The 26,889-nt window shown below is 44.2% G+C and overlaps 2 protein-coding genes across 7 annotated transcripts in view; one reads left to right on the top strand and one right to left on the bottom strand.

The window, feature by feature from the left end:
• Positions 1–19,071, top strand: part of arhgap21b (Rho GTPase activating protein 21b) — a 126,151-nt gene extending 107,080 nt beyond the window's left edge. The window contains exons 18-25 of one of the 6 annotated variants that reach the window (XM_060928128.1): positions 1,278–1,356; positions 2,071–2,144; positions 2,237–2,326; positions 6,554–6,679; positions 6,936–6,977; positions 7,108–7,213; positions 15,681–15,715; positions 15,802–19,071. In XM_060928128.1, the coding sequence (XP_060784111.1) occupies positions 1,278–1,356; positions 2,071–2,144; positions 2,237–2,326; positions 6,554–6,679; positions 6,936–6,977; positions 7,108–7,213; positions 15,681–15,715; positions 15,802–17,250 (2,001 nt within the window). In that variant the 3' untranslated portion in view covers positions 17,251–19,071. The remainder of the gene's footprint in view (positions 1–1,277; positions 1,357–2,070; positions 2,145–2,236; positions 2,327–6,553; positions 6,680–6,935; positions 6,978–7,107; positions 7,214–15,680; positions 15,716–15,801) is intronic. The other 5 variants (XM_060928148.1, XM_060928167.1, XM_060928138.1 and 2 more) reach the window with 5 other exon arrangements.
• A 2,756-nt stretch (positions 19,072–21,827) lies between these two features.
• The window catches only part of dpp6b (dipeptidyl-peptidase 6b), a 178,119-nt gene continuing 173,057 nt past the window's right edge, over positions 21,828–26,889 (bottom strand). The window contains exons 21-26 of the mRNA XM_060928201.1: positions 26,061–26,115; positions 25,349–25,466; positions 25,062–25,120; positions 24,891–24,963; positions 24,737–24,810; positions 21,828–23,491 (exon numbers count right to left, since the gene is read on the bottom strand). Of these exons, the coding sequence (XP_060784184.1) occupies positions 23,342–23,491; positions 24,737–24,810; positions 24,891–24,963; positions 25,062–25,120; positions 25,349–25,466; positions 26,061–26,115 (529 nt within the window). The 3' untranslated portion in view covers positions 21,828–23,341. The remainder of the gene's footprint in view (positions 23,492–24,736; positions 24,811–24,890; positions 24,964–25,061; positions 25,121–25,348; positions 25,467–26,060; positions 26,116–26,889) is intronic.

Below are 26,889 nucleotides of genomic sequence, written 5' to 3' on the forward strand. Positions count from 1 at the left end.
CTCTCCCCCTCTCTCTCTGTCTCACTGTGTATCTGTCTGTATGTCTGTGTCTGCCTCTCCCCCCTCTCTCTGTCTCACTGTGTATCTGTCTGCCTGTCTCTGTGTCTGCCTCTCCCCCTCTCTCTCTGTCTCACTGTGTATCTGTCTGTATGTCTGTGTCTGCCTCTCCCCCTCTCTCTCTGTCTCACTGTGTATCTGTCTGTATGTCTGTGTCTGCCTCTCCCCCTCTCTCTCTGTCTCACTGTGTATCTGTCTGTATGTCTGTGTCTGCCTCTCCCCCTCTCTCACTGTCTCACTGTGTATCTGTCTGCCTGTCTCTGTGTCTGCCTCTCCCCCTCTCTCTCTGTCTCACTGTGTGTCTGTCTGCCTGTCTCTGTCTGCCTCCCCCCCTTTCTGTCTCACTGTGTCTGTCTGCCTGTCTCTGTGTCTGCCTCCCCCCCTCTCTCTCTGTCTCACTGTGTGTCTGTCTGCCTGTCTCTGTGTCTGCCTCCCCCCCCTCTCTCTGTCTCACTGTGTCTGTCTGCCTGTCTCTGTGTCTGCCTCTCCCCCTCTCTCTCTCTGTCTCACTGTGTGTCTGTCTGCCTGTCTCTGTGTCTGCCTCCCCCCCTCTCTCTCTGTCTCACTGTGTGTCTGTCTGCCTGTCTCTGTGTCTGCCTCTCCCCCTCTCTCTCTCTGTCTCACTGTGTGTCTGTCTGCCTGTCTCTGTGTCTGCCTCTCCCCCCTCTCTCTGTCTCACTGTGTGTGTGTCTGCCTGTCTCTGTCTGCCTCTCCCCCCTCTCTCTCTGTCTCACTGTGTCTGTCTGCCTGTCTGTGTCTGCCTCTCCCCCTCTCTCTCTGTCTCACTGTGTATCTGTCTGCCTGTCTCTGTGTCTGCCTCTCCCCCCTCTCTCTGTCTCACTGTGTATCTGTCTGCCTGTCTCTGTGTCTGCCTCTCCCCCTCTCTCTCTGTCTCACTGTGTGTCTGTCTGCCTGTCTGTGTCTGCCTCTCCCCCCTCTCTCTGTCTCACTGTGTATCTGTCTGCCTGTCTCTGTGTCTGCCTCTCCCCCCTCTCTCTGTCTCACTGTGTATCTGTCTGCCTGTCTCTGTGTCTGCCTCTCCCCCTCTCTCTCTGTCTCACTGTGTGTCTGTCTGCCTGTCTGTGTCTGCCTCTCCCCCTCTCTCTCTGTCTCACTGTGTATCTGTCTGCCTCTCTCTCTCTGTCTCACTGTGTATCTGTCTGCCTCTCCCCCTCTCTCTCTGTCTCACTGTGTGTCTGTCTGTCCCCCTCCCCCCACAGAAATGGCGGGATTTAAACGTTATCTCCAGTTTACTCAAATCGTTCTTCAGGAAGCTCCCAGACCCTCTGTTTACTAACGGTACACACTTTTCTCATTTATTTACAATCCTGCTAATAATAATATTATTTAAGATCGAGCTTCAGCAGTAAAACTAACGGAGTGTAAGGGGAGAAGCGGCAAATAAGAAATAAAAACATGTTTATTAATAAACACCTGAAAATCTGCCGTGCTGAGTGTTGAACCTCTTTAAAACCCCTGAAACATGGACCTTCAGATCCACCGTACGCTCTTCACAGCCTCGGGAGAGAACTCGCCGCAAACTCGGCACACCTGAGGCTCCTGGGTTTCGTCCCTTCGCTTAACCTCACTCTCAAATCTCTTTACAGACACACGGGATGTTAGTGAGGTGCAGCTGAGCTCACACACATGGACATGTTTATTAAAAATAAATAAGAATTAAATGGCTGAAAAAATAAAATAAAATCCACTTTAAATATTCTTCAGGATGTTTATAGAAATGGACTGAAAATGGTTTAAAATGCACGGAGACCTTGCAAAAAACATCAGAGTGTAACGTATATTTGTGATCGCATCTCCCTCGTTATAGAATGAGCGTGTGATGGTAATGAATAAATAATGGCGATGTTTTGTAGATGATTTTTTATTCATAATGAATGCATGTAGTACGAGTGGCGTGCAGAGCAGCAGTGCCCCCTGGAGGACACGGCTCTTCATGACCCCTGATTGAAACCTGGCTCTGAGTGTAACTGGGGTGCTTCTGCTCTGTTCCAGACAAGTATTCCGAGTTTATCGAAGCTAATCGAAAGGAGGATGGGGTGGAGAGATTAAAAGCACTAAAGAGACTGGTGAGCTGCAGGTTCACTTTACACACTCGCATGCTACAGGAGGATTGAACCACTGATCCCTCTCTCTCTCTCTCTCTCGCTCTCTCTCTCAGATCCATGAGCTTCCTGAGCATCATTATGAAACCCTGAAGTTCCTGTCTCGACATCTGAAGACCGTCTCTGAGAACTGTGAGAAAAACAAGGTACTGATCTTCACTGCTAACGGCTAGAACCGGTTTAAACAGGAAGGCAGTTTGTACAAGTACAAATTGTAAATAAAAATGGAATGCAATAATTTACAAATCTCAAAAACTGATATTGTATTCACAATAGAACATAGACAACATATCAAATGTCGAAAGTGAGACATTTTGAAATTTCATGACAGCAACACATCTCAAAAAAGTTGGGACAGGGGCAATAAGAGGCTGGAAAAGTTAAAGGTACAAAAAAGGAACAGCTGGAGGACCAAATTGCAACTCATTAGGTCAATTGGCAATAGGTCATTAACATGACTGGGTATAAAAAGAGCATCTTGGAGTGGCAGCGGCTCTCAGAAGTAAAGATGGGAAGAGGATCACCAATCCCCCTAATTCTGCGCCGACAAATAGTGGAGCAATATCAGAAAGGAGTTCGACAGTGTAAAATTGCAAAGAGTTTGAACATATCATCATCTACAGTGCATAATATCATCAAAAGATTCAGAGAATCTGGAAGAATCTCTGTGCGTAAGGGTCAAGGCCGGAAAACCATACCGGGTGCCCGTGATCTTCGGGCCCTTAGACGGCACTGCATCACATACAGGCATGCTTCTGTATTGGAAATCACAAAATGGGCTCAGGAATATTTCCAGAGAACATTATCTGTGAACACAATTCACCGTGCCATCCGCCGTCGCCAGCTAAAACTCTATAGTTCAAAGAAGAAGCCGTATCTAAACACGATCCAGAAGCGCAGACGTCTTCTCTGGGCCAAGGCTCATTTAAAATGGACTGTGGCAAAGTGGAAAACTGTTCTGTGATCAGACGAATCAAAATGTGAAGTTCTTTATGGAAATCAGGGACGCCGTGTCATTCGGACTAAAGAGGAGAAGGACGACCCGAGTTGTTATCGGCGCTCAGTTCAGAAGCCTGCATCTCTGATGGTATGGGGTTGCATTAGTGCGTGTGGCATGGGCAGCTTACACATCTGGAAAGACACCATCAATGCTGAAAGGTATATCCAGGTTCTAGAGCAACATATGCTCCCATCCAGACGACGTCTCTTTCAGGGAAGACCTTGCATTTTCCAACATGACAATGCCAAACCACATACTGCATCAATTACAGCATCATGGCTGCGTAGAAGAAGGGTCCGGGTACTGAACTGGCCAGCCTGCAGTCCAGATCTTTCACCCATAGAAAACATTTGGCGCATCATAAAACGGAAGATACGACAAAAAAGACCTAAGACAGTTGAGCAACTAGAATCCTACATTAGACAAGAATGGGTTAACATTCCTATCCCTAAACTTGAGCAACTTGTCTCCTCAGTCCCCAGACGTTTACAGACTGTTGTAAAGAGAAAAGGGGATGTCTCACAGTGGGAAACATGGCCTTGTCCCAACTTTTTTGAGATGTGTTGTTGTCATGAAATTTAAAATCACCTAATTTTTCTCTTTAAATGATACATTTTCTCAGTTTAAACATTTGATATGTCATCTATGTTCTATTCTGAATAAAATATGGAATTTTGAAACTTCCACATCATTGCATTCCGTTTTTATTTACAATTTGTACTTTGTCCCAACTTTTTTGGAATCGGGGTTGTAGGTCAGTGGTTCTCAAACTTTTTTCACCAAGTACCACCTCAGAAAATACTTGGCTCTCCAAGTACCACCATAATGATCAACATTAAAATACAGTAGCGTAGTCGGCCTAAGTATTCATTAAAAACAAGGCGGAGGTTTTATTTAACAAGTATATTTAATATTGGTATGGTAAACACAGCAGTTCCCCGATTGTGTGCAGCTCACCGGCTCTGGCGATCAGGATGCTGGCACGATGATTTGGCTACGGGTGTACCATAGGACAGAATGGTGGACTTGGACTGCTTCAGTTCATCACGTTTTAGTAAAAAAAAAATCCATTGGTTTGTCCTTTAGTGCTGTGTGTTTGGTTGTAAGATGCCGTTTGAGATGCGATGGTTTCATGGACTCATTGCTCAGAACGTCCCCGCATACAACACACTGCGGCCTGGGCAGCTCCTCTGTCCCGCTCCAGATGAATCCCAGTTTTATGTATTTTCCGTCATACTTCCTCCTCACTGGTTTCTGCCGTTTGCTAGCAGTTCTGGGGCTGGTTTTGCCACTGTCGTTAGCATCCGCACTCGGCTCACACACGTCCTCTTCAGTTCTCCCTCTCTCCTGATCCACGCTCCCATTCGCGGATTTAAGCCACGACAGTAATTTTGTCGTACTCGTCATAATTAGCAAAGCCACCTCCACCTTTTCCCATCACAGCCTAGTCTACCAACGGCGGATAACCGTCTGTCAGCGGAACCGGCGGGAATGCGTACGTACGCTACGTATGGCTACCCAGAAGCACTTGCAAACTTTTTAAAATTATTAACTTAATTTGTATCTCCTTTCATTTTCTTGTCATCGGTTGATAAGATATTTTCATCCATTCGGATATTATGGATAGTATTTCACGTTTTATTTTTTTAAATTTTATTTATATGTAATTAAGTAATTCTTTGTCGTACCACTAGAATGGAGCCCGCAGTTTGAGAATCTCTGGTCTCAGTTATGGGTCCCCTTTATAAGTGTGCAGTAGAAAGTGTGTTAAAGATCTGGCTGCAGGTTTTTGTTTCCTGAAAGGAGCTTAAATTGGGTGTTAGGCCGAGTAGTGTGGCTCACTCTGTTTGTTTATTTATTTGTTTGTTTTTAAAAAAAAAGCCTAAAATGCTGTTTTACACTAAGCCAGGATGTGTGTTAGATTTTTAAAGAACTTGTAGTGTTTAGATTAGTAATAATAATTATAGTTGGGATTTTGGAAAACAAGAAAAAGATATATAAAATGGATTTCGCTCTGTCTGATCTCTGTCTCTCTCACTTCGTCTCTTTCTCTCGCTCACTCTGTCTCTCTCTCTTGATTGCTCTGTCTCTCTCTCTTTGTCTGTCTGTCTCTCCCTCTTGCTCACTCGCTCGCTCTCTCACTTCGTCTCTTTCTCTCACTCACTCTGTCTCTGTCTGTCTGTCTCTCTTGCTTGCTCTGTCTCTCTCTCTTTGTCTGTGTCTGTCTCTCTCTTGCTAACTCTGTCTGTCTCTCCCTCTTGCTCACTCACTCTCGCTTGCTCTCTCTGTCTCTGACTTCGTCTCTGTCTCTCTCTCTCGCTCTCTCACTCTGTCTCTCTCACTTCGTCTCTTTCTCTCACTCACTCTGTCTCTCTGTCTGTCTCTCTTGCTAACTGTCTGTCTCTCCCTCTTGCTCACTCACTCACTCTCTCGCTCACTCTGTCTGTCTGTCTCTCTCTTTCACTTTGTCTCTTTCTCTCTCTCTTTGTCTGTCTGTCTCTCTTGCTTGCTCTGTCTCTCTCTTTGTCTGTGTCTGTCTCTCTCTTGCTAACTCTGTCTGTCTGTCTGTCTCTCCCTCTTGCTCACTCTCTCTCTCTCGCTCACTCTGTCTCTTTCTCGCTCACTCTGTCTCTTTCTCGCTCTCTGTCTCTCTCTCACTTTGTCTCTTTCTCTCGCTCACTCTGTCTCTCTCTCACTTTGTCTGTCTCTCTCTCACTTTGTCTCTTTCTCTCGCTCTCTCTCTCTCTCTCACTTTGTCTCTTTCTCTCGCTCACTCTGTCTCTCTCTCTGTCTGTCTGTCTGTCTCTCTTGCTTGCTCACTCTCTCTTGCTCTCTCTCTGTCTCTCTCACTTCATCTCTTTCTCTTGCTCACTCTCTCTGTGTCTGTTTGTCTGTGCCTATATCTCTATCTTTCTCTGTGTCTCTGTCTGACTGACTCTGTCTCTGTCTCTCACTCTGTCTGTGTCTATATCTCTGTCTTTCTCTGTACGTGTCTGTCTGTCTCTCTTTCGCTCTCTCTGTGTCTTTTCTCTCTCTCCAAAAATAAATTAAACTTGGGAGATTTTCTTTCTTGTTCTTTCTTTCTTTCGGTCCTATCTTCTTTCCTTTCTTTCTTTCTCTCTCGCTCAAAAATTCTAAAATTATTATTTTGTTCTTTTCCTTTTCCCAAAAATTCCAAAGTGGCTTTTTCCTGCAAAAAATAAATAAATAAATAAATAAATAAATAAATAAATTGGGGGAAAAAAAATAGCGTGGAGTTGTGAAAATAATGTACGCGTTTATCAGACTGCATAAATCTGCATTTTTATACATCGCTACAAAATGAGTGGATGGATGGATTGATCGGTGTGTGTGTGTGTGTGTGTTTGGTCAGATGGAGCCACGTAACCTGGCCATCGTGTTCGGCCCGACACTGGTCAGAACCTCGGAGGACAACATGACACACATGGTCACTCACATGCCTGATCAGTACAAGATCGTGGAGACGCTCATTCAGCAGGTGTGCGCTCTTCCTCCGAGTGGGCTTTCTTTCTTTCTTTCTTTCTTTCTTTCTTTCTTTCTTTCTTTCTTTCTTTCTTTCTTTCTTTCTTTCTTTCTTTCTTTCAGTTTTTGTTTTCTGTCTTTCTTTAATTACTTTCAGTAAATCTGTTCTTGTGTTCTGTCTTTCCATAATCTTTCTTTGAATCTTGTTCATTCTCTTTTCTTCCCTTCTTGAATTCAGTTGATGATAAACACTCGTCTTCTTTCTCTCTCAGTACGACTGGTTCTTCTCAGAAGAAGGAGATGAGGAGCCTGTAGTGAGTATCCCTGTGAACAAACCTTATTTATTTATTCGCTGCTACTCGGGGTGTGTTCCCTCCCCCACGGGGTAACGTACACGTGTGTGTGTGTGTGTGTGTGTGTGTGTGTGTGTGTGATTAATGTTAGACGTCTGTGGAGCAGGAGAGCACGGTTCAGTCTCAGCCCGTTCCTAACATCGACCACCTGCTGACCAACATCGGCCGCACCGCCCCCTCACCTGGAGACTTCTCAGGTACGCTCACGGTGACCACGAGCGTGTGAACGTGCAGTGTGTCGTCTTACACGTGTGCTTTGGAAAGACAGGAAGTGAGGTAGAGCTTAGAGCACAGTGTGATCATTACTGAAGTCTGTTTAATGTTATAGCAGGCAGCTACACACACACACACACACACACACACACACGTGCTTTCCATGTTTCAGAGCTTGAAAATAAATAAAAATGTCCCGGTGAAAATGTAAAAACAATCAGGTGCATAAAATTTCCATAAATTTACGACTGAAAGATATTTTTCAAACGGACCTGGTGTGTGTGAGACGACCGCCACAGACAGGAAATCTGGAGTTTCACACCACAGCGCTGTTGAATCCTGCGCTCTGATTGGTCAGAAGGTGTTGATTAGTTTTCTATAACAGCAGCTCTGACAATGGCGTAGGTTTATGTTAATGCGCTCACTCTAATTCGTTATCATTTCCATAGAAACAGGTCATTCATAAACAGATGTTTTCTTTCTTCTTTCAATTTTTCTCTCTGATTTCCTCATCTCTCTTGAATATTTCACTTTTTTGCGTCTTTTTATCGTTATTATTATTATTATTATTATTATTATAGGGCGGTGAGCTATTGCTGTCACAAGTCTGTCCACAAAAATCACTCCTCCTCCCCGAGTTTTCACCGGATTCCGATTTTGTTTTGAAGATCTACCGTGTTTTTCAGACTATAAGTCGCACTTTTTTTTCATGGCTCGGCTGGCCATGCGACTTATACTCCGGTGCGACGTATATATGTTTTTGTTTTTTTCACCGCGAGAGGGCGCTATGTAGCGTTCTGCCTGTTTTTTTTTCTCTGAGCGGTTGTTGTTTTTTCCACTAGACGGTTGTTTTTACTACTGTACCTGTCTTTGGAGATGATATACCTATAGCCTACTTGGCCTCTGATTTGATGAAATAAAATTCGACAGAAATGAAGAATGACACTCCTCAATGACGACTACGGCTTTAATAACACAGATGAAAGAGCCATGGGGCGATAATAAGCCCTACCGGTAAAAATATTCTAAAAGCAAACTGATTAATGCATCAGTAATAGGCTACTAATATTAGTTATAATAATAATAATAATATAGGCTATTAGTAATAACGATAGTGATAGTAGATCTTTAAAATAATCAGACTAGGCTACTTACAGGGCAAAGGGCGCGTTATCACTGCTCAGCTGTTCGGTTATTAAATAAACGATGCAGTCGCGCAGTAACCACGCGCCGCTTATCAGATACAATCACAGATTCTATGGATAGAATAACACTTCAAAAAAGTGCGACGTATATGTGTGGGTTTTTTTTTTCGTCTTCATAATGCATTTTTTGGCTGATGCGACTTAAACTCCGGAGCGACGTATAGTCCGGAAAACACGGTAATTGTTTTCATGAAGGACAAATTTGGCTAATTCTAAACGAGTCTGGTTTCTCACGGGACGGCCTCGCTGACGCTCTGTTTTTTTTTTTTTGCTTGCTTGCTTGCTTGCTTCTTTCTTTTGTCATTTATCCCTGCTCCAAGGAGGGACACTGGTTCACCTCCATCCGTCCTAAACACCCTTTTTCTGAGCAACCGCAAATCCATAGCCACTTGGTACCAAATTTCAGCTTGGGGTTCGATACCGTGTTTACCGTTTTCAGGCCTGTCGCACATCGGCTTCCTGTTTACCGACTGAATGCATTTACGAAACACGCAGCCTGGGTTCATAAAGTTTCCGTAACGTTTTTCTCAGCAACTACAAATCACGACTGCTTGATTCGTAATACACTGCCGTTCAAAAGTTTGGGGTCACTTTGAAATGTCCTTATTTATTTTTGAAAGAAAAGCACTGTTCTTTTCAATGAAGGTCACTTTAAACTAATCAGAAATCCACTCTATACATTGCTAATGTGGTAAATGACTATTCTAGCTGCAAATGTGTGGTTTTTGGTGCAATATCTCCATAGGTGTATAGAGGCCCATTTCCAGCAACTCTCACTCCAGTGTTCTAATGGTACAATGTGTTTGCTCATTGCCTCAGAAGGCTAATGGATGATTAGAAAACCCTTGTACAATCATGTTAGCACAGCTGAAAACAGTTGAGCTCTTTAGAGAAGCTATAAAACTGACCTTCCTTTGAGCAGATTGAGGCTACATCCACACGGCAACGAGATGTTATTTAAAAAAATATCGCGTCCAAATGGGCAACGATCAGTAAAATATCAGGTCCATATGGCAACGCAACGCTTGCTGAAAACAATGCAATACACATGCCACACCTCTAGGGTAAGACGGTCCCTTCGGAGACACCAGAACAATAGAAGTAGTAAGGACGCATGCGCATAAACTATTATGCGCGAGACTTCATATTAGCCACAAAGTCAGAAAAATCTGTTCGTAAAATGACATTATAATGACCAAATACAATGAAAAGTATTTTTCCAGTCTCACCTGTGAAAGGTAATCCCATGTGATCTCGTTTGGACGGTAAACCTGTTGGTACAGTTAAACGCAGCTAATCTTTATTCTCCGCTTTGACCCATCCAATATGGCGGCGAGGATGACGTATGATTCTACGCGGAAGGCGGCGTCTTTAATGGTCCGGAATAAATTGAATGCTACACGTTGATGGATTAATTTGTTGTTCTATGCCCTTTTTGAGGAATGTATTGTAGGACTTAAACCAACATCTGAAGAGGTGAGATCGCTCCTTTTTTCCCCTATTTTTGCTGGCGGGATTGCACCATTACACAATAAATATTCACAGTGAAAATATTTTGTAAGCGCGTTTCATGAACCAAGTTATAGGATTTGTTGACAACTCGCATCGAGTTTGTTACACTTCTACCCGGCGTGAAGCACTCACAGTCATGTGGTTGTGACGTCATCGTAAACAAATCCGTTCTACTCATCCAGACGACTTCGCAACGGCAACGTTGCCAGATCTTTCCACTCTGGAACCCGTTCTCAAAAAGATTGCGTTTTGGGCACCCAAAACGCCGGTGCCGTGTGGACGGATAAGCAATTGTATCGGAGTCACCTGAATCCGTTGCCGTGTGGACAGGGCCTGAGTTTCTGGAGCATCACATTTGTGGGGTCGATTAAATGCTCAAAATGGCCAGAAAAATGTCTCGACTATATTTTCTATTCATTTTACAACTTATGGTGGGAAATAAAAGTGTGACTTTTCATGGAAAACAAACACAGAATTGTCTGGGTGACCCCAAACTTTTGAACGGTAGTGTAAGTGTCCTGTTTTTTCGATTGCGTGCGTCCTGATATGAGCAGTAACTCAGCGCTGATCTCGTTCCGTCTGGCGTTTTTTCTTTCCCGAAGTCAATCTTATTTTGCTTCTTTCTTTTAATCCAACGCGGTGGTGTGGTTCTTGCCTGTCAGAATGCGGTTTCTGTCGGGTTCTCCATCATCCCTGAAGCCCATCTAACCGTCTAATCCTCCACCACATGACTGACCGCAGTCCGGTTTTGGATCCGGGACACAGTTTCAAGCTCTGATGTGTGTTTTTTCACTCTGAGTATAATCTTAGCCAGCTGATTATAATGTCTTGTTGCATATGCACATGGAAATGTGAACTAATTTAGCGATTTTGCTCTGGTTAAATTGAGATTTTATTCATTTATTTATTTTTAATTTGGATAAAATAGTTCCTGTCAGTATGTTAAGCTTTTATAAATTGTTTAATATTTTTTTATTCTTTTGTTAAAATGTCACCATTTCATTTCAACCTCTTTTTTTTTTTTTTTAAATTTAATTTAATTTTTTTTTTTGCTCATGATTCCTCACACATCATTTTCCTCCTTCAGCCTGCGTTCCGACTCCACTCCTCCTTTCCGTTCAGTTCTGTTCCTCCCTCTTTCTTGCACTAATCCAGCATGTTCTTTCCCAAAGAAAGAAATCAAAATGAAATGAAAATTCATGTGACGTTATGGCTCACCCGTCTTGTCTCCAGTGTTTTCTTTCTCCCCTGTCCCCCCCTTTTTGTCCCCTTTTTGTCCAGCCCTGCTCACACATTACCCAATCTTGACACAGGCCAAGTGGGCGGCGTCTATCACTCGGTGATGTCACTGATGGACTCTGTAATGTCTGTGGTGGACAGCTGGGACTGTAGGAAGAAGGAGGAGTGTTGTCCCCAGTGTAGCTGCCTAGTCTGCAGAAACCCACGCTTCTTGTAAACGTTTTTGAAAGAAAAACAAAAAAGAACCGATCCAAGAGAGAGAAAAAGAAAGACAGAGAGAGAGAGAAACACGAACCAAACGTACAAAAACAAAAAGCAACTAAAAAACACGCTCCTTCTGAGTGAATGTCAGAGAAGTCTGGGTTTATATATTTTTTATCATCGTGGTGTGTGTTTGCACGCTTCATATCTTATAAGATCATTAATTAACAGAGAGGATACACAGCAGTGATGGTGTCATGTGTCTGAAAAGCCTCTTTGCTGTCTCTCGTTGTCTCCGAAGCTGACCGCAAGGAGTTCTAGCATGGTACGGTCTCCAGGTTTCTCCTCCACCTCATGTGGCATCACTGTCCATCATGTGTGAAAGGGGGCGGGGCTAAACCTCACACAAAAACCCACACGCTCACTATCAGAATGATTTTTATTTTTTTTTTAAACCGCTTGTGACGGAATCGATCCACGTCTCCTTCGTTCATATCCAAAGCGAACCACACGTCAAACAAAAAATACGTCTCTTATGAATAAAATCCAAAACTTTTATTCATCTGGGTCACTTCCTGGATGGAAGAAAAGAAACCGAGCTCACAAAGAAAGCTCTAGCAGACAAAGCAACAACGTTTAAAAAAAAAAAACCTTCGCGTGTTTCATGGAATAGACGTTATTTTATATGTACTTTTACCGGTGATTGTATTCTTATGCCCGGTCCACATTACACGCGTTTAACCCTGATAATTTACAACTACTCGAGGGATTTTATTTATTTATTTGTTTATTCATTCATTCATTCTGGCAACGAATGGCATCGCGCAAACCGTTGGGCTCTGCACTCCGACGCGCAGCAGATCCCTGAATCCGGTTCATCATCCATCTAAACACTGGAATAAATTATTCGGCATCTCGTACCTAAGCGGTTGTTAAGGCCAATTTATGCTGACAACCCAGTCCTCGCAGATGGCGTCTGCAAAGCCCTCCCCTTCGCAGACGCCATCTGCGCGCACCTCCCAAAAATTGTGACCACCGCAGACAGCGTCGCAGACAAGAGGGCTCTGATTGGTCCACTCTACATCCGCTGTACACGCACTTCCGCTTCCCTACTTTCCCGGTTTGGTTTGTTTTCACGACCGCCATTTTTAAAAACACGAGCGAAGATGGAACAGCGCGAAGAGCGGTTGATCGAGGAAGTGAGGAAGTACGGACATCTATACGACTCCAGTTCTAGTCATTATAAGTAACCGGAGGATAAACACTCCACTAACCACACCCACCAACTACTCCTAGCGATTTCGCGCCCCCTTGCGTTGTGGCGGTGAATAACATCGCGCACGCCTATTACTCCCCGCTCAGCGATAAATTACAACTGTCTGCGAAAAGCTATCTGCGAAAGCCTTGTCGCAAGAGCACGCAGAGGCCCTTCGGAAACGCAGAGATCAGGGATGAGAGTTTTCCGCTTTTTGACAGTTTTCCGCTTTTTCTGAGCAAAAATCGATATTATGCCAAATCCGTTGATGTTTTTTTCATTTATTGAGGGGGGGTTGGGGTATGTTCCTTCGTGATACTCAAGCGTACGACGATGTTACATGTTTACATTTTCGCCATCTTTAGTCTCGCGGTAGAATACGTGCTATCTACAATGTAATTGGCCAAAACATCGCTGGCGAGAGCATGATAGCCAATCATAACAGTTCTTACAAAAGTACCCGCATCTGTTCTATTTTATCGAAACTTGCACATGTTCATCGTCGCTGCGCTTCAAAAATGCGTTTCTCTTTCGTATCGGCTTTTTTACTCAAAGCGAGACGAAGCGAAGGTACGTGAAATCGGTGCTGGTATAAAAAACAGAGAGAGGACTGACGAGCTCTTGTCTTTGGCCAAAAAGCTGAAGAAGTCGTCGAAATGATGAAATGAAAATGAGAAGCGACTGTGAACTATAAATAATTGTATAAAGTGTACATAGACATAGGGCTTTGACCTTGGCCCAAAAATCATAGTCGAAGTTCGTTTGGAAATTAATCTAGACATTCGAATAGTATTCGAACTTTTATTAATTATATTATTCTTAAATGCCTCACTAACACCTCGGCATCAAAATTAAATATGATATTCAGTCCACCAGGGGGCAGTGTTCAGTCAATGTCAATATGAAATATTCAGGCGTGTTTTTACAACCACTACTAATGAAACGTGCAGTGTCGTAGTAATTGGTATTATACCGGCTGACACTTTTAACGTTACATAATCCACAAACTTCGTCGTTTGTCCGTTGCCTTTTTTGTGTGAAACGCTGTTCCTTCGGTTTCCTGGTTGCTTGTACTGATGAAAGCCTCTAAACTGTAGCCTCACTGACAATCAAAGGGGAACGTTTACAAAATGAGCAGGTACTGCTAGGCCTACACCTAATCTGTGAGTTTATAACACTGCCGTTCCGAGCCCATTCGTGTTGGCTTTTGAGAATGTTTGTTTTGAATGAGACCGGTGTCAGCTGTCATGTCACTGCTTCCTGCTCGCGTCTCTGATTCACAATTCAAACAAACACGGACACGATATGTTATAAGATCACAGATTAGTTTTACGTGCTCACTTCGTTAACTTATGAACTTCATGGTATGTAAATTCCACCATGTGTAGGCTAAATTAATTTAGGCCTATAGGCTACTTGCGCAAGTAAGCTTAGTTTTTTTTTTTTAGCAACTATCCCAAGTTGACAAAAATAACAGCGCATGAAAGCATTACTGCGCAGTGTCGCATAGTCAGCTTGACGCTAACGTCTACAGGCGCCCAGATAAGACAAAAGACCTTCGCGATTCACATAAATTCCACAGACGTTAAAAAAAACCTGCGACCTGAACTGAAAACGTTTACAACCACATTCACAAAAATAAAAGAATTATGCCTAATGATACCATATACAGGTTCGAATATTTAGAGCTGCCTAATATTCGTTCGAACATCTTTTTTTTTTTCACAACATTCGAATGTCGAAGTTCGAAGTCAAAGCCCTACATAGACATTTTCCCATAAACTTAGCATTCGTTTGATTTAATGCATTGAACATGTATATGACGGTCAGTAAATCTGAATCAGTGCTGACAGTTTTGAAAACTTAAATATTTCAAAAGACTTTGAAATCATATGCAACTAATGAGGACATAGGGAGACTGACCTTTTCTCCTTAAAAAAATGTTATTTAATATATGAACATTTTGATAATTAATAAAACTTGCGTTTAATGTGAATTTAGTTTGTCGTTTTTGTTGATCATGAATTATAACCATACCCTTGGAATTCAAACAATACTCCTATTGATTTGAAACATATTTTCATGTAAATATATAAAAAAGACAACAGATTTTTTATCTACTACAGCTCAGATTGCAGGACAAGTGGTTTGTAAGGCCTTATTTTTCAAAAATTTCCTGGGGGGGGGGGTATCCCTCCCAGACCCCCGGCTTCGGGCGCCATCTCGTTTTCTGTCTCATCCCTGAGAGATGAAAACAAACATGCCAGTGCACTTGGTGGAAAGTATCGGAAGCGGAAGTGTTTGACGTCCAGCACCGCTTCGGCGTCACTAGACCGGGGGAAATATTATTCGTGTTCGGATCTGACATAAAGATGGATTTCTCTCTTATCGCCATAGCGACAGGTCAAAAATGATCTCGATGTTGGACACCGAACGTGTTTTGGCTGATGGAGCACGTACATGTGGTGAAATAAATCAAAAATGACACCTACATTAAAAGTTTTTTTTTTTGGTTAAGTTGTAAGCATGTAGCTGTCGTCTCCTTTACCGTGTAACGTAAACCTCTTCCTGTTCTTTTTATCCGAGTCCTTGATGAGCAAAATCAGACGTTCGTACGGTAAACGCACAGGGTTCCTGCGTAACACGTTTATTTTTTAACTCGGAAATAGACCCGAGAGAAGAGGAGACGCTTAACAAGTCCGAGACACCGATTTTAAAACGCACTCGTCTGTTCTGAATGTGTGGTGTTGCCTCAGTGTGGTGTTTCAGAGTCGGGGTAGACTGCCTTTAAACCAGGCTGTGTGTGTGTGTGTGTCAGTGGACATGCCGTCTGTGCAGATGTGTGCATGAGCCGCTTCCTGTGTCAGTGCAGCTTGTTCTCTCTCTCTCTCTGATATCTTTATCTGCCCCGCCTTCATCTCTCTGATCTCACGTGTCCATGCCTCTCGTGTGATGAAATCGTCAGCCTTGTTGCTCTTCATGTTTCTTCTCGTGCTGCTCGTTCTCACACGTTCTGATTTTGTTTTTTCATTCCGTCAGCAGATTCAGCCACCAGCGACTCTGCCAAATCAAAGGTGAGTGAGTTCCCTCCGCTCACACCCCGACGCGACCGCGTCGGCTTTTATCTTTTTATCTTTTGTTTGTTTGTTTCCTATCCAAGGTGGTGTCGTTGCTCCTTTTCCAGCAGGGCTCCTGGGGCTCGGGTAAAGACCAGTACAGCAGAGAGCTGCTGCGCTCGTCCATCTTCGCCAGCCGCAAGCGCAAAAAACCCAAAGACAAACCTCAGATGAGCAGCTCGGAGGACGACCTGGACGCCAGCTTCTCCAAGAAAGAGCTTCAGGACGAGAGCGAGCCGAACGACGAGCAGAACGTAAAGGTCGAGAGCGAGGCAGACGTGTGCGGTCGTCTAGAAAGGTCCGATGGCGCCGATCAGAGATCGGAGAAATGCCTCGTTGACGTTCCGACAGAATTTAAATCCGACATCCTGCCTCTGAAACCACCGCAGTTCGATAAATCTAGCGAGTCTCCGAAAAAACACCGAGCTCAGAGAGAAATGGCGCGTCAGAATTCGCTCTCGGATCCGCCCTCGACCTCGCACGACGAGGGCTGCGTTTCGGATTTGGGAACGTTGAACAGCACGAGTTCTCAAGCGTCTGGCCCGAGAATCAGGAAGGGCAGGATTCCAGGTCCCTGGACGGAGAACGCAGGAGCGGAGGTGTGCTCCATCACGTCGGATTACTCCACCACGTCCTCCATGACGTTCCTGACGGGGATCGAGTCCACCGCGCTGAGTCCGGCTCACGACGCCGACGACGAGAGGAGCGAGCTGATCAGCGAGGGCAGAAACATCGATTCGGACAGCGAGAGCAACTTATCCGTGTTCGCGCTCGCCAGAGACGACGGAGCGTCCGAAGACGTTTTATCTGTACGGGAAGAAGGCGGAGTTGCGCCTTTTCAGACTTCCCCCAGTCTTCTGGTGTCGCAGCGCATCGTCGCAGGTGACACGTTGGCGCGGAAGAGAGGAAGCCGACAAAAAACGGACAGCGAGTCTTCGACGGACGGCGGACGCAGCGATCAGGAGTCGAGGATTTCCAAAATGCTGGATGTCGTCAAGGGGAAAAACGGCAGCAGTGAAAACGAACCCGTCTGGCGAATCAAAATCACCGATCGCCTCAAGTGTCGACTTCGCGCCTCCGCCGACGACATGTTCGGTGTCGGGTCACAGCGCACCAGATCTCCTGAAACGCGCAGCAAACGGAAGACCAACATACGGCGCCGCCACACGATGGGCGGCCAGAGAGACTTCGCGGAACTGTCCGTCATCACCGGGGCCGAGCTGTCCGCCATGGATCGCTTAAAACCCAAATGCAGCTCGCAGGACTTTTCCATCACTGACTGGATCGTCAGGGAGCGCCATCGCACGAGCAACCCGGAAGTCAGCCTGGAAAACTCTGACCTGTTCTCCGCCGGGGCCTCGGGGTCCAGTTCAGGGATGTTCAACGGAGAAGCGGTGGCTCAGTTCAAAAGCTTCAGCTTGGCCTCTGACGCTCATCCACACAAACTGTCTGGGGTGCAGGTGGTGCGCTCACGTTTTTATCAGTACTTGTGAACAGACTGAAGCGCGCGAGTGACTGAGTGTACGGTACTTAAAACAACAAGTTATTTTTTTATACCAGATTTAAAAAAAAAACAAAAGAAGTGAAGGAGGACGGTACTGACGCAGGTTTCCTACGGTCAGGAGGACGAGGAGGCTGACGGATGACGTCTTTCTCTGACCGAATCTGTTTTTAAAATATTTCCTCCCTCTGAGAACTGAATTCTGATTTGACTCGAGGTTCGTCTCGGAGCGAAGAGAAATCTCTCGCGGTTCGACCCGAAGACGAAGACCCGGTGTTGCTGGACGAATTTACGATTTAACAATTCCGCTGCCGTGACAAGTCGGGTGTGGTGGTGATGAAGGGGGAGGGGGTAAACAGGTGGGGTTATGTTCTCGGATGAATTGGGCACGTACGTGACTTCTGAAAAGATTTTAAGACGACTTGTTCTCGCAAGTGTAAGAAGGTTTCAACTCAACCGAAATGAAGAATGTATCCGATCTGCTTTGCTGTAACGCTTAATTTGCGCCATTTCTCGTTTTATTTGTACATAGCCCCTTTATTTTAATGTACTTGAAATGATTTTCCCATCGTTTGAGCTTCTTTGTGTAGCGTGTTCTTTTACGGATATAATTAGAGCTGCAGCCGCTTACCTTATTGTCGTACAGCCGTCAGAAGAATTCGAATCAGAAAAAAACCGAGGCGTAAATAAATATCCGCGTCGTCCGATATCAGCCGGTTTGACTTAAAGTAGCATTAAAAAAAAAAAAGTTTCCCTGCATCGAGAAACAAATCGAAAATCTTTTTTACTCCAAACTCACGTGTGATCGAAGCGTCAAGGCAGATGTTTAATCGACAGACGTTTAAAATATGCGACGTACGAAATCCGCTGCTATCACGACTACTACTCCGACGCAGTTATGTACGACGTGTTCGAAGTTCGGTTTCTTTGGTTTCCGAGGCGCTTGATTATTTAAATATACGTATCGAGACACTACGAAGAGAAATAAAGCTCGGAAGGCTGTGTAGCTAATCTAATCCGAAAACAAACGTGCATGTAAACCAAAAAAAAAAAATTTTCCATGCCGATCAGCTGATTTAATTTGCATATAGCTAGCTAGCATTTTCTCATTATTAGGAAAGCCATGACAAACTTGTAACATTTTTATACAGATTTAAAGCTAAATATTTAATGAAAGTGTTCCGACAATGTGTGTTTTTGTCTAAGTAAAAAAAGTGGTTTGTGAGTTTGGTGTAAAAAACAAAACATCTTCGGCTCTTTTCTCGTTGCAAGGGAAACGTCCCGGTTCCAAAAAAAATACACCTCAGCGTGTTTGTTTCACATTTAAAGTTGAGAAATGCTTCTCTTCAGTATGGCACGTGTGTATCCGGGTGATGAAGCTGCACCGCGTGAAACTCGTGCCATACGTTCTTCTAAAACATACTGTGAAGAGAACACGTTCCTGACATAATGAGAACACGCCTCCTGATCCTGTTCTGGCGTTTCACGTTGGTCTTAACATTTTTTTTTTTTAAAGAAAGAAAAACTTCTCTGCATTTCACTGTTGTAGACGACATTTGTGTAGAATAATTTAAATGTTGCAGCACGTCTCCCGTCAGTTCTGTAGGTGTTGTACAAGACGGGCGTGTAGACCGTGGGACCGAGGGACTGGACCATGTTCATCATCTCCAGGTGTGTGTGTGTGTGTGCGCGTGTGTGTGTGTGTATGAGAGAGAGGTCTTGTTTTTTCTATCATGCCCTGTCTGCTACAGATGTGGACGAATGAAACACTGGAAACACAAATAATAAAACCGTTTTCTGTCTGAGCTGGAAAGTGGAGTGTGGAGTGTTTTTACTCGCAGATGTGAAAACCAGGTGAGTGTGTGTGTGTGTGTTGACTTTATTCATGTCAGAATATTAATGATCTTTTCTGTGATTTAAAAAAAAAAAGGTAAAGCATCGTGTCATATCTTTATTGTCGTGGTGAACCGTGTTCGCTTGGCTGAGGAGGTTATTTAAAAAAAAAAAAAAAAGATGATTCCAGCTCGACAGAAGGACAAGTGAAGGTTCTTCTAAATTAGCTGAACCGTCGCCACGGCGACGCTGATTTTAGACATCTTTCATCTTTCTGTAATAAACCAAGAACGGAACGCGTTCTCGTTTCGTCGGATGAGTGAATTTTCCAGGCGTCTCACTGGAATCTCTGATGTTTTGGGTCCCTCGAGGAACAAAACTCGATCATTTTATTTTCAGTTAAATCGTGTCTCCCTCTTTCAACGTTTTTGAAATAACTCGACCTTCTGTACGACACTTGCTCATTGTAGTGTCAATCTTTGCTAACGAACTGCTAATTAGGTCACACTTAAGGGTTGTTTTACAAAGTTTGTGTCACAGGGGTCCAAAATTCAAACTGGTTCTTGTACCAGTTTTTAAATGTGTTAAAGAACAGATTTCAGGTAATTTTTTGATGGTAGTTTTGTGTAATCTGCTATAAGATGGGAGAAACAAATGAAGTGATTCTCGGAGAGGACGTTTTTTTTTTTTTTGACAATTCAGAATCCACTACTTCCATAGTGCTTTTAAATATAAGGCTGTAAGCTTCGTGTTAGTTGTCTCTAATATTTATGTCCCAATATCTTGACCGCATTTTAGATCTCGGAGAGGACGTTTTTTTGACACTAATTTGATCAAAATAGTCTGAAAACTTACTGGCATTCAACATTAAAACTTAACCGTGTTTTATGGTATAAAGAATGATTTAAGTGCATCCCCTTTTGTGGTCAAAAAAGCACTTTTTCTAAAAGCGCTGATGGAAGGAGTCTCCAGTGTCAGTGCTGTAACAGCTGCGGACATGATTTAAAAGTCATTCTTTTTAATGACAGGGTGGGAGGGGCTCCCTGTTTGCAGGTAAGGCGTGTCCGGCGCAGAGCGTCGTGGATCTTCAGTGATGTTTCGACTCTGACCTGCCTACAGGTATCTGAAGGTGCTCAGGTGTGCTGGGGATTAGTTCAGTGCTTTGTCACTTTGATTGGGTTGGTTTTATTTATATATACACAGGGTGTCTCAAAAAAATGTACTCGCACTTTAACTGTCCCTAACGTGTTGCAGGTGTAATTAATTAATCACAGCATGGCAGGAAATTATCGCACCAAACCAAGAACAATTGATGCATTGAAATTGGAAATTGAAAGACAATGTCGCGATATTCCTAATGACCTGCTTCGTGACGTTTGTGAATCCCTTGGTGCGCGTTATCAGCACAATAATGGTCATCAATTTGCGAACATGATTCTTCAATTACATTTGTCTTCTGTATTCGAAGCCATTCCATTTCACTCTATGTTCATAAATAAAGGTTTTCTCGTCATTCGAAGTGTGAGTACATTTTTTTGAGACACCCTGTATAGAGATCTTGCAGTCACGTGACCGGAAAGTACACAGACGCCATCTTGTCGGGCAACAACACCGCTGAATACTGCTGCACTCGTGTACAGAATGGATCAATTTCAACCGACGGACTACACGGCTCATTTTTCTAATGAACAGATAACTAGATATATGTCTAAAATAAACGACCTACAGATTAGTGACCCTTATGGCTTTCCGGACGGAGTTTTCACGACCGTGTCAGTGGATATGGAACTGCCAGCGGAATACCCGGACATGTATAATTACCTCATTAACTTTCCCTCGCTGTTCAGTGGTGAAGCACTGCGTGCTTATAAATCTCTGGACAGTTATCTTTACAGAAATTCAGGATTTGTCAGCGACTCAGATGTGGCATCTTGTAAACAAGAAAATAATCCTCACTGGATGGGTAAGTCACTTAAGTATTACTAGTACTGCACTGACCAGCCGATTATAGAATAGAATAAGGTAATTCCAGCTGTAATTCCAAATTGTCCGTTTTGTTCACCATGGATCTGGCGTTGGAGAGGTAGAGGCTTAGCAGTGGAGGTTTGAGTAGCTGTTTTCTGAGCTAAGTCAACAGGCCGGCTCTGCCTGCAGCCTCGCTTTTGCTTCCGATAACAATCCACGGGGACCCCGCTGGTCTCGCTATCTCGTCCGGAATTTTTTTTTTTCTCGTCCGGAATGTTGTGCATGCGATGGAAATCGCTACAAACAGTCATTTTCTGCTGGAAACCCATGTCCAGTAAGTCCATACGGTTGTAGTGGATATTGAAGTCCGGTACAGATGAACAACACGCAAAAATACACACAAAAAACAAAAACCGTGCACAGGTAGGGAGAGCTTGTAGCCACAGCCGTTGTAGTAGAATTGTATATAGTAGGGTTTTCCAGAAGAAAAGGTAGAAGGCGGAAATATGGCATTTGACCGACAAGATGGCGTCTGTCACAATCTGGATCGGCTGTGACGTCACATGCAAGTGCTCCATATAGGAATAATATTCTGTTAAATTATCAGCAGATGTGCTCATATTTCACCACTAGATGGCACCAGAGTGCTGTTCTGCTTAAACTCCTCCAGTGGCTCATTAATTTTCCTAAAAAGATTTCTTGATCATCTGATACACACGCAGTAATATAATAGTGTAAAGTCAGCTGTTCTGTGTAACAAAGCCCAGAGTGTCGTCGTTAGCGTCCCGCTTTAATGAGTCGCAAGCTGCTGAATAAGGTACAGTGTGTGGTGGTGGGGAGGAAACATCAAGCTTTGAAAATGCTTTATGTACAAGTTACGCACATCAGGGACCAAAACAGCCGAGGTGTAATTTACACATCTGTACAGCAGCGACGACATTAACGTTAACCAGAGACAGACAGTCAAAAAAAAAAAAAATCCATAAAGACTTTGAGCGTCATCACAGCAGTTCGTATGAAACAAGCACGAAGAAACGGAAACGTACACGCTTTACTACAAACTTTCCTGCGAGTCGTCATTTTGTGCCCGATTATAGATAATCAACCACCTCGTGGTCATGAGACTTCGTTCTTTAAAGGGAAACGTGTACGTTTCGTTGATTATGTAACAGTACGGTAGGGCTGGGCGATACGACGATCGTTCCTGTGATTCATTTTCTCTGAACATCGTTATCCGTACTGGCTCTTCATTACAGCGCAAACTGTTAATCCTTTGTAGGAAAAAAAAATCGAGGCCTGTTAAATTTTCTGTCGATGTTTGTTTGTTCTTTACGGTGATGAAGTGAGGGCCGGGCTTCCAGTTAATATCAGAGTTCAAAACCCTGACCCAAGTGTTGATTCGGTTTGCGTCTCTGATATTCGTACTGGAGGAAAGACGACTGCCCTTTCTGCGTAAAGCTGATGTCGAAGTGTCGCCCAGCCCGCGTCACTGATAAACTGATAGTTGTTGAATCGCAGTGCTGCGCGTGTTACAGCTTTACTCCAGTAAGGCACAGTGACTAATATAACATCAGCTGTATGAACATAACGTTTAAATAGGAGTCTCGATATTACCGTATTTTCCAGACCGTGATGAGTTTGCCGTCTCGTAATGTTAGGCTGATGGAAATGTAGACGAGCAGCATAATACTGTAATTTAAAAAAAAAAAAAAAAGTTGTCTAATCTACTCCCTTTGTGGATTTTCTTCTCAGCACGATCATTGTTAGGCCTCTGAAAGTTTGAGACCCCGGTGCGTAGCTAACGTTAGCTTTAGTACAAAAGTAAAGAACACTGATTTTTTTGTTGTTCTTGCAGAAATTTTCCCTTTAATTTCTAAAATCGCTACAGTTTAGTGCTGCGATTATAACGTTCAGCGAGCGCAGTTTTCTTAGCACTAAATAGAGTCTGGAAAATACGGTACGCTCTGTTACAAAGGATATTAAGAACAGAGTGCGATCTAATTCTCCTGCAGCGGGTTGTGCTATATTTATCTATCCTCCGCGTCGGTTCAGTCCACATGAGGGCGCTGTACAGCTGCACCAGGGAGAAAGATGAGGAAGAAACTTGCTCGCTCGCTCACTGTCAGACCGTCCCCTTTTCACAGGCGAGGTGCGATTGGTCCATGCAGATGCTCTGTCCCAAATGGAGAGGAGGAGGATGAAGAATTACATGATGCAGGTTTTTTTTTTTTTTTTTTTAAGAGAAACAAATCAGTTTGTGTGTGATTGGTTATCCCGGCGCCGTTTTAGCCGTCGTCCTCATCCTCCTGCTCCAGCTCGTCCTCGCTGACAATCTCCGGCGGCTTGAAACACGTATCGAAGAAGCCGACGAGTGACTGATCCAAGTGCTGCCGCGAGACTTCAGAGTGCAGGAAGTGCCCCTCGTCAGGGTAGATCTGAACAAAAAGCAGAGGGTGATTTTAGTTCCAACTTGCAAAGCCACCTCCTGATTGGTCAGCATGAGGATTTTAGTATTAAATAACGCGCTGATCTTTGGAAAAAAAATGGTTTGATTGATTTAGGTTGGAGATATTGATTAAAAGGCATCTTTGCAGCTCGAGGTCACGTGCTTGGATACCGCTTAGCAACATGAAAGTGGAGAGCAAGCTTTCGGGTAAATAAAACCCTCGAGAAGGTCACCACGAAGGCACATTCACCAAAAAAACAACTTGTTTTAATTCTAACAATCTAATGCCGCTTTTCCACTACCAACGCGGCTGAGTCGAGCTGAGCGGGGCTGTTGGAGTTGCATTTCGACTACAACCGCGCTGAACCGTGCTGGCTGGAAGTGGGTGGACGTCACGTGATGTCGTTAGGCGGTGCAAACAGTGACATCAGTGACCTTTTAAGCAGTAGTCTCACGACCCGAATAGTAAACAATAAACATGGAGGACATGGAGTCGTTAGTGTTGCTGGTCTTGGTGCTGTGGCTTGTTGTCACCGACAACGCGGACAGATACTGGCAAGAGCGTATAGATGAGGCGAGGCGCATAAAGCTTCAGAAATTCTCGTAATTCGTAATTATTCTTCTTCCGGGTTTACAGTGTTTACAGATCCCAGCGTGCTCGCGGGGCGTGTGAGGACACTCCTCCCCACCAATCAGTGCACAGGGGAGTGTCTGCTCACGCCCCCAGCCCCACTCAGCTCGGTTTGGCTCGCTTCAGCCCCACTCCAAAACGGTGCGAGTTTTAGGGGCTAAGCAAGGCTGAAGCGAGCTGAGTCGTGCTGTTCTTTGGTAGTCGAAACGCGAGCCGTGTCGGGCTGAAGTGAGCTGAAAAAGGGTAGTGGAAAAGGGCCATAATTTTCTGCACCTGAACACTTGCCCTCCAGTATGGCGTCGCTACGTGAGCATGAATTTAAAGCCACGTGGCTCTAAATTCTCCACTATTTTTTCCTGCTTCACCATGACCCAATACAAGATACTACAGCACACGGTGGGCTTTCCCCGCTCACGCAAGGCATCGTGAGATACAAATTTGAAACATGGAGGACCAAACTAATAAATATCGGACTTCCTGCACATTATTTGCTTTGTGAGATGATATAGAAATAAACAGCCCATGCTTAAATGCAGCAAGTTCTTAACAGTAGTGAATATTCAGCTCATAAATAATAATTTAATACGAGACAGGTGCTCTTACCTGCAGTGTGTAATTGGCCTTTTTGTTTATTAAATAGTTGATAAATTTAGCCGTATGCTGGAAGTGGACGTTTTCTGCGAACAGATGAAGTCGTTAAGTAAGGTTAATTATGAAAGGAAACGAATCGGAGTGAGGAAGCTGAACTCAAACTCACCGTCAGCTGTCGGGTGAATAATTAACAAATTCTTATCCTCGAGCGGACCTGCTCGATGAGCTAAACTCGACATCTGTGAAAGAAGAGAATGCACACGGTGATGTCGTTGGGTTACAGGAAATCAAAGAGAGATGTGTGTGTGTGTATATAATGTAGCAGGAAGAGATTTACCTCATACACTCTGGGATTAGATTGAGGAGATCCTAAATAACGTTCAGAGAACGCCGAGGCTGCGAGAACAACACCGAGATTAGAAATAACAGAATAAATGGCGTGTTGCTTCCCTGAAGTGTTTTGTGCTACGGTTGTTTAGTGTTGCCCCGTGAATGAGCGGTTGCTTGAGAAACTAATAATGTATTACAGTGACGCAAGTTCGTCTTCGTTGCCGAAGAATAAAACACTCAGGGATGTGCTGCAATTGGAAAATAATCAACTTTCTTGTCTAGGACTTGTTTTACCGTATAGGCTGAAGTCGGTGATGGGCGAGACGGCTGCTCCGCATTTAAATTTGAAGTTGTACTTGAACAGCGAGTCATCGGAGCTCAGCAGGAGGCTGGCGAGGTATCCACCGTACACCTGCAGGAGAAAGAACGTCACTTTGTGTTCACAGCTGACGTCAACTTCTTTATTCTACGTAACCTGCACCTTGCTAAGCTCAGCGGCGGGTTTGTTCGTTCTGCTCTGCAGCACCGTGGGACTACAAATTTACCACCGCGCTGCTTCTTCCTCTTCACTCAAGCAGATCAGCTCCAATTATCTCCGCTTTCAAACAAACCACTTGAACTGCTCTTCTGGTACACGCTCGCTTTCGAGCGCTCGCTCTGTCTCTCTGCAGGACATCTGCTTCCTCTCAGGAACGCCAGTCATTTCTGTTCATCCACAGCACATGAAATGACACCAAGAAGAGCTTCTGCTTCAGGAGGACTCGCTTCCAGAGCAAAATCTGAGGAGACCTTTAGGATTCTTACACGCTGAAACTGAATTTCTGCAACGTGAGGTTCCCTCATCTCTTCTGAACACAAGCCAGAACAGGAGGACTGACTCGACAATAAACAGCCAGCGCAAGAGAGGCCGCTCCATATCCCAAGTGTCTATGAGTAAGCCCTTTTTATGCTGACTCAAAGATGTGCTCTCCCAAAGTGTGTGCGTAAGCGAGCACTGTGAACTCACCCGTCCGTACACGCCGATCCTGCTCTTGTCGATATACGGCTCTTTCGTTATGATACTGCAGAGAAAGAGAAAACACCGTTAAATTCATGCTGATATTCACGTCAGTAATCCGTCAAGCGACGGACACCTTCGATACAGCGGATCACGACTGCTGTGGTCCAGAGATAAAGAACATCAGCGTTCTTAAACATTCTAACAGAAAACCCACAGTCCTGCTCAGGAGGCGGGGCTACAATCACTTATGATGTAAACCGTAGGTGCTAAAGAAGGCAACTGGACTTGCTTGAAATTCTTTTAGACGTTTCACCGCTCTCCGAAAGGCTTCTTCAGTTCTGTCGGACTAGTGGACCAAAAGCACCTTAAGGAGAGTCGTTGAGGTCAGCTGGGTGTGGATGTGTATTCAGCTTTGTAGGTGGTTGATGAGTGGTGTCTCAAGACCACCACCTCGTCTCTTCAGTGACGGTTGTTCCGGGTTGACGAAGATGGCTTCTTTCAAACCACCGGTCTTCTCTGGCTAAAACGAGCGTCCTTTGTTGTTGAGTCACACGGTTGTTTCTCCGATGTACAGGTCCACGCATTCCTCACTGCACTGAACTGCGTACATTACGTTGTCCTGTTTGTGTCTGGGTAGTCTGTCCTAAGGGTGGACCAATTTCTGCCTCAGTGTGTTACTGGGCCTGAAGTGTACAGGAATGTTGTGTTTATAGAAGATCCTCCTGAGTTTCTCAGATAGTCCAGAAATGACAATGTTCTTTCCTGTCCGTTATGTTTCTTTTTCTGCTCTTGACAAAAGCCCAGTTGGGATACCCATACTTCTGGAGTGCTTCCT

Source organism: Neoarius graeffei, chromosome 1 (assembly GCF_027579695.1).
Source record: "Neoarius graeffei isolate fNeoGra1 chromosome 1, fNeoGra1.pri, whole genome shotgun sequence".
Lineage (NCBI taxonomy): Eukaryota > Metazoa > Chordata > Actinopteri > Siluriformes > Ariidae > Neoarius > Neoarius graeffei.